At 40.4% G+C, this 7,502-nt stretch overlaps 1 protein-coding gene across 1 annotated transcript; it reads left to right on the top strand.

Annotated features, from left to right (window-relative positions):
* Positions 1 to 6,557: 6,557 nt before the first annotated feature.
* LOC140613445 (olfactory receptor 9I1-like) lies at positions 6,558 to 7,502 on the top strand. Its single transcript, XM_072791966.1, has one exon. It carries the CDS (start codon positions 6,558 to 6,560, stop codon positions 7,500 to 7,502), a length of 945 nt encoding a protein of 314 aa, XP_072648067.1.

Below are 7,502 nucleotides of genomic sequence, written 5' to 3'. Positions count from 1 at the left end.
ACGCTTGCTAATTATCAAGGGCTTTTATCCCTGCCATGTTACTTGGAGTGAATGGAGCACATGGCCTCTCTCAGACCCTGCTGATAGAGTTCCGATCCTATATTAATGAGTGGACAAATGTATACAGGGCATGGGAGTGATTTTCCTGAAGCAGAACACACATTAATGGGAGGAACAAGATGGATTCTACAGTCGAGCTAGGCAATAAGACTAACCACCAAGTAATAGCCATTAACAATGTAACACAACTAGAATCAAATGCCAAAGCCTTCAGTTCTAACACACGGAGAATGGGAGTCAGTGACCAGGGAGAGCTGGAATAGCCAGAGAATGTTTCCCACAGAAACTCCAGAAATGGATGTTTAAGGAAGGCGAACAAACAAGCTACTCATGGTATAGATTCAAATGAAGCATGTTTAGACTTCATTAGCCTCATTGAGGCATTAGCCTCATGCCTCCCTGAATCAGTAATCCACCCTTCCTAATGAAATCCTGAGTGGACAGTGCAGCTCACTTCCAGCCCCTGAGATGAGACTTGACATAAGGTCTAAGGGTGGGCACAGTGTAAAGAGGACTTCACCAGGAGTCCTCAGAATTCCAGTCCTGGCACCACCACTAACTGACTGGGACAGCAGGACACTGAGGGAAGAGCAAAGAGAAACCAGTTTCATTCCCTACAGCATCTGCAAATGAGCTTTGAGACTAACATGAGCGCGGAGTCTCGATGAAATCCCACAAGATTTGTTTTTAATGTGTGGGGAGATGAGATAATGAGCTCAAGTGTGTTCTCCCTGACAAGGCTAGCTGTTCCTGGGAGCCCCGAGGCTGTCCCAGGTGCTGACACATGATTCAGGACAACCTTTGTGTGCACTGCGTCCTTCCCCCAAAACCATCCCCAAAGCATTTTAAATATCTCGCTGGTTTGCTTAGTAAGAAGAAACCTAGAATCTGTCAGCTACATTCATCTATCTGAGCAATCTCAGCTGCCTACTACAGAATGCTTAAGTGAACTAGATTAGTTCAATTCCAAATCAAAGATGATTCCAACTGGAGTATCCCACCAGGTAATTAAGGTGTAATTATGACCTTGGTAATGTTGAAGATACTATCTCTGAAGTAAGTAAGCTTGCACACAAGCTAAGGAAGGTAAAACTGGACAGAGAATCTGGCCATTGTCATGGGAACCTGTCATCTGATGGGACTATGTTCAGACTGGGATTTCAGCTCTTGTATGAAATACAAAAGATTGGGTTTTTTTTGGTTTTTGGTTTTTGGTGGTTTTTGTTGTTGTTGTTTTAGAAACCTATAGCTATAATCTCTTTGGGTTTATGTATCACTAGATAAATTTTAGAAAATATATTCCACATATGAGTAAAATCATATGGTATTTGTCTTTCTCTGACTGACTTATTTCACTTAGCATAATACACTCTAGCTCCATCCATGTCATTGCAAATGGCAAGATTTCATACTTTTTTATGGCTGAGTAGTATTCCATTGCATATGTGTACCGCATCTTCTTTATCATAGAGGAAGAAAAGAAAGAGGGGAAACCAAGAAACAGACTCTCAACTATGGAGAACAGACTAGGGGTAACCAGAGGGGAGGTGGATGCGGGAATGGGTTAAATAGGTGATGGAGATTTAGGAGAGCACTTATGGTGAGGAGCATCAGGCATTTTGTGAAAGTGTGAAATGACTGTTGTCCATCTGAAAATAATATTACATTGTATGCTAACCAACTGGAACTTAAATAAAAACTTTTTTAGAAAGACAATATAAACAGTTTCATGGGGCGGGGGCGGGATACTAGACCGCAAAGCTTAGATCCAAGACTTCACTATAAATTACTGTACTACCTGTGATTATGTTGATGGTGGGATTAATCATACATACTAGAGCTTTGGTTTTGGAATAAGACAGACCTGGATTAGAATCTGGGCTTTCTCAGGGTGCCTGGTGAGCTTAATCATAGAATGTGTGACTCAGATTTTGGTGTTGTGAGTTTAAGCCCATGTTGGGTGTAGATTACTTTAAAAAACAAAAAGAATCTGGGTTCTTCCACTGACTAGTCATGTGACCTTGGACAAGTTACTTAACTCTTCAAGTTTTAGTTTCCTTCGGAACAAAATAATACCTCTATCACAGATCATTGTGAGAATTATATGACATAATGTATGCAGGATGTTTAACATTCTGATTGGCATGGAGAAGATGCTCAAAAATGGCTACCAAGATTAGGAAAAGAAGGGTACTACAGTGGTACAGCACCCCAATTTGGTGCTCAGGGAGACCAGGGTTAAGATCTAAACCTCTGGGGCACCTCCAGTGGTTGAGGGTCTGCCTTCAGCTCAGGTCATGATCCTGGGGTCCTGGGATCAAGTCCCACATTGGGTTCACCGCTGGGAGTCTGCTTCTCCCCCTGCCTATGTCTCCGCCTCTCTCTGTGCCTCTCATGAATAAATAAAATCTTTTTTAAAAATCTAAACATCTTCTTTTTCTAGCTGTGAAACCACCAGCAAAATACTTAATGTTTGGAAACTTCAGTTTCCTCTACTGTAAAATAAAGATAAATATTCTCTTCTAATGAGATCAGGTTGGAATGAAATAAAGCCTTTACAGTGCTTAGCATGCTATCTGACTCAGGGCAAGAGCTCAGTAAATATTGACAATAATATTTTTAGACCAATCCTTGTAAGGTGAGGAAAGTTAACTTGTGTAGCACCTTCATTGTCCCCAAAGGATGCAACCTTTGCAAGAAAGAGAAAGAATAATTCTGGAGAAGATTCCAAGTGAAACTAAGCAAAGATTTAGTAGCCATCTCTTCTCTGAAGTCTTCCTCCTAGGTAAGACCATCTCTCTTTCCTCATTCCCTCCAGAGATCTCATATTTGTCTACCCTACATATTTTAATCAAAGCATATTATAAGTATATATATATATATATATATATAACAAGTTATAATGTCAATAAGTGTCCCTAAGCCTTCCTCAAATGTCTGCTGGCCAAAAACCTTGGTTTTCTCTCTTAGAAGCCATTCTGGGTTCAAGAAGTCAGTAGCCACCCTCTACGCTGGCCCAATCCAAGATGCTTGGATTCTCCTTCCCACATAAGATCATACAAAACTGGGTGGAACCAGCTGGTCCTGAAATTCTTCTTCCTGGAAAGTATACTGGAAATTGCCTCTCTGGAAAAAAAGTAGACTCTACATTAGGGGAAAATCCATTCTAACTTTTCAAAAACTCATTATTATAGTCCCATTTTGTTACTAAGCAAATTGGGATTGGTTAAGCAGTTTCTTCAAGAACATACTAAAGGAGAGATTGGGTCCAACTAAGCCTATCTTAACCCAAAAGGAAAGAAGAAGAAGAAAAGACATGGACCACCAAAAAACTCCAAAATCAAACTTAATCTTCTTTCTCTATGGGAGTTGAGTATTTATCCAATAGTCTTAGAAGTACCATGATTTTAAAAGTTGATACTTGAATCTGCAGAAAAAGTAATTTCCTTCCCCTAAGAGGACAGCATAATATGAAGCAAAGACCACAGAATTTGAAGTTAGAAGGTCTCAGATTCATATGTTGCTTCCTAGATGTCTGGTAAGTTAGGCAACCTCCTTAACATCTCTGAACCTCACTTTACTTATCCATACAATAGTCATGGCTATACCCAACTTTTGGAGCTGCTGGAAAGATTAGAGTCAAAGTATGAGATGGGCTTAGCATGCATGTGGCACAAAGCCGGCATGGCTGCATCTTTACTCCAGTGATCTGGGCCACCTACTTCCTGGTCATGCGCATTGAACAGTCTTGTCTCAGAGGAAACTCCAGGATCTTCCCATGAGATAGACAAAATGGTCTATGACAGCTTCAGAATTAGAGGGTGAGAAAGATGTTGAAATCGGGCAAGCTTTTTCATGATCTGAAAACAGGAAGGATCTGATTACCCAAAGAAATGCAGGAAGATTCCTTTAATTTCAGTAATCATAGAGATGCGATTAAATGTAGAAAGGCAGCAAAACAAATTCATCGCAAAAAGCACAGAATTTGCCATCAAACCATTATCGTTCAGAACCCAGCTCTTTCATTTATTAAACTGGGTCACCTTAAACAAATTCATCTCCCAGTAGTTCAAATTCCTTACCAGTTTTAAAAAAAAAAACATTAAAAAATAAATAGAAAAAAAATAGATAAGATAACAGCCCTCAAAGGGCTGTTTCTAGGATACTGTAAGATAATTTTTGCCAAGCCTCAACATCTTTGGTGGAATGGATAAGTAAATGTGCTGTAAGCATACCAAGGAAGACCATAGCAAAACCAGAAAGAACAAATTAGATTTACCTACATGACATGGACAAATCACAAAAATGTAGTGCATGTGGGGGGAAAAAGGATTTGTATCACAAGACCAGGTATGTAAATTTTAAACCACATCAAAATCACTGTATTTTTTAAAGGCACACATATTTTTAAATCAACATGAAAGGATAAACACGGGAGGATATATATTTTGCATACACTAGATTGGTTACCTATGAGAAGCAAGGGAAGGATTGGGTATGGAGAGAGAAGGAAGGAAAATTAATAAAGTAAAAAAGAGCCTTGCCTTGATCAGTAATGATGACTTATCTGGAACTGGCAAGTATGATGAACTCAATTTCAGACCTAAGATCCATAAGTAACAAATCACTTAAAATAGTGCCTACATATTTTATTTACTCAGTAATTTTTAGCTAAAGAGTATGTATGTTCTAGCATAGATATTAGGAAAGTCCTTTCAAAAGCCTCATTTAACCCATATACCTAGACTACAAATCATGGTTTGTGAGAGACAAAAGAATTTTAATGATCATACAACCTAGCCCTACCATTTTGTCGAACAGAAAATAAAGCCCAAGGAGGGGAAGTGAATTTTAAAGGAGACTCAGCTACTTGGTGTCTGCCCTAGAGGTGACAACCATGGAACTTGACTCATCCCCAGTCCTAGCTGCTGGAGTCAGGTTGGGGAAACAACTTCCAGAAACCATGTTTTATATGATACATTAGTGTTTCTCCTTTATTAGTGACCTCTTATTTGAGCTGGAGGAAGCTCCCAAGATTCAAATGGTAAAGATTAAAGGTTCCTGGCTGGCTCAGTCAGAAGAGCATGAGACTCTTGATCTCAAGGTCATGAGTTCAAGCCCCACACTGGGTGTAGAGATTACTTAAAATAAAAATAAATAAGTAAACTTTAAAGACATAATAAGTAAAATGGTAAAAATTAAAGTGGAAAGAAAGATTTTAGCTATTTTTCATTATTATTACTGAGCTATAACTGACTTATAATATTATATAAGTTTAAGCTTACAATGTCAGTTTGAAACATTTATACATTGCAATATATATAGTGTTAACTAGCACCTCTATCACCTCCCACAGTTATTGAGTCCTCTTTGTGGTGAGGATAATTAAGAACTAGTGTTTTAGCAACAACAGTGTTGTTGACTATGATACAATATTTATAATACAATATTGTTGACTATAATCATTATGCTGCCCATTTGATCTCCAGAACTCTTATCTGCCAGTTACAAGTTTTTACTCTTAAACTGCATCTTTTTAATGCCATCTAAAAGGCTTTTGACCACATACTAAATAATTATATAATTTTATTTTTTTAATAATAAATTTATTTTTATTGGTGTTCAATTTGCCAACATACAGAATAACACCCAGTGCTCATCCCGTCAAGTGCTCCCACTCAGTGCCCGCCAACCAGTCACCCCCACCCCCCACCCTCCTCCCCTTCCACCACCCCTAGTTCGTTTCCCAGAGTTAGGAGTCTTCCATGTTCTGTCTCCCTTTCTGATATTTCCTACCCATTTCTTCTCCCTTCCCCTCTATTCCCTTTCACTATTATTTATATTCCCCAAATGAATGAGACCATATAATGTTTGTCCTTCTCCGATAATTTTAAAAACCACATCGGTGGGTAATATGAGGGACCTGTCAACATAAAGAGCAGATTCATCATCTTCCAACTTCTGGAAGCCTTTCATGAGAGGAAGAATTAAATTTGCTGTGAGGGTCTGGAAGGAGTAGAACTGAAACCCATGTGTGGAAGATAAAGAGAGAGAGAGAGACTGCAGATCCAAAACAAGAATTAGCAGCTAGAACTGTCCACAGATGGAGGCTGATACGCTATCCAGATCATCAGGCAGACGGTATGCAATAGAGGACACTTCAGAATCCCATGGGGACTAGAACACATGCTGATCAGTTTCTTCCCAAATCTGAGTCTGTATACCTCTCGTCTTCACAGAAATTTCCAAATACAAACCAGAATTAATTGGAATCAGAAACACCAGCTCAGGGCTCGGTTCCAAAAAATGTGGAAGAACATTGATGCCCAAGGAGAATCAGCCAGGTACAGAATTTCTCAAAAGCAAGCTCTATAAATTGGCCCAGGAATATAAAGCTAATTTCCACCATAGGGAGAAAGAATCTGTCCTTCACGTCTGGGATTTTGTTGTTCCTGTTGTTACTTCTCATCTTCAGATCAATTGTACAAATTGAATTCATGGCCAAGAATAATCTCACCACAGTAGCAGAGTTCATTCTCATGGGCTTTACGGACTACCACATGTGGGAGATTACCCTCTTCCTGATGTTTCTCATTTTCTATATTGTCACCCTTCTGGGGAACGTGGGAATGATCATTCTGATCCAAGTGGATGTCCAACTCCACACCCCCATGTACTTCTTCCTGAGCCATCTCGCCCTGCTGGATGCCTGCTATGCCTCAGTGATCACCCCTCAGATCCTGGGCACACTGGCCACAGGCAAGACAGTCATCTCCTTTGGCCAGTGTGCTACACAGTTCTTTTTCTTCACCATCTGTGCAGGCACAGAGTGTTTCCTGCTGTCAGTGATGGCCTATGACCGCTGTGTCGCTATTAGCAACCCACTGCTCTACACTGTGGTCATGAATCCCAGAATCTGCTGGGGTTTGGTGGTTGGAGCTTACGTCTGTGGGGTGTCAGGAGCCATCTTGCGTACCACATGCACCTTCACCCTCTCCTTCTGTGACTACAATCAAATCAACTTCTTCTTCTGTGATGTCCCACCCCTGTTGAAGCTAGCCTGCAGTGACACAACAAGCACGGAGATTGTCATTGTCTTCTTTGGCAACTTTGTGATCTTGGCCAATGCCTTGGTCATTCTGATATCCTATCTGCTCATCATCAAGGCCATTCTGAAGGTGAAGTCTCCAGGTGGCAAGGTCAAGACTTTCTCCACATGTGCCTCCCACCTCACTGCTGTGGCCCTTTTCTTTGGGACTCTCATCTTCATGTATCTGCGGAGTAGCTCCAACACGTCCCTGGAGGAAGACAAGGTCGTGTCTGTCTTCTACACTGTGTTCATTCCCATGCTAAACCCTCTGATCTATAGCCTAAGAAACAAAGATGTGAAAGCAGCCTTCAGAAAGGTCACTGGTAGATTCCAGGTGTCCCAGAGTGTGTAG

The sequence above is a fragment of the Canis lupus genome, chromosome 21 (assembly GCF_048164855.1).
Source record: "Canis lupus baileyi chromosome 21, mCanLup2.hap1, whole genome shotgun sequence".
Classification (NCBI taxonomy): Eukaryota; Metazoa; Chordata; class Mammalia; order Carnivora; family Canidae; genus Canis; species Canis lupus.
This window is presented reverse-complemented; position numbering and strand designations above follow the sequence as displayed.

Bases quoted from the DNA above. Each gene is read 5' to 3' on its own strand.
- LOC140613445 (XM_072791966.1), top strand. From the start codon at position 6,558: ATGGCCAAGAATAATCTCACCACAGTAGCAGAGTTCATTCTCATGGGC.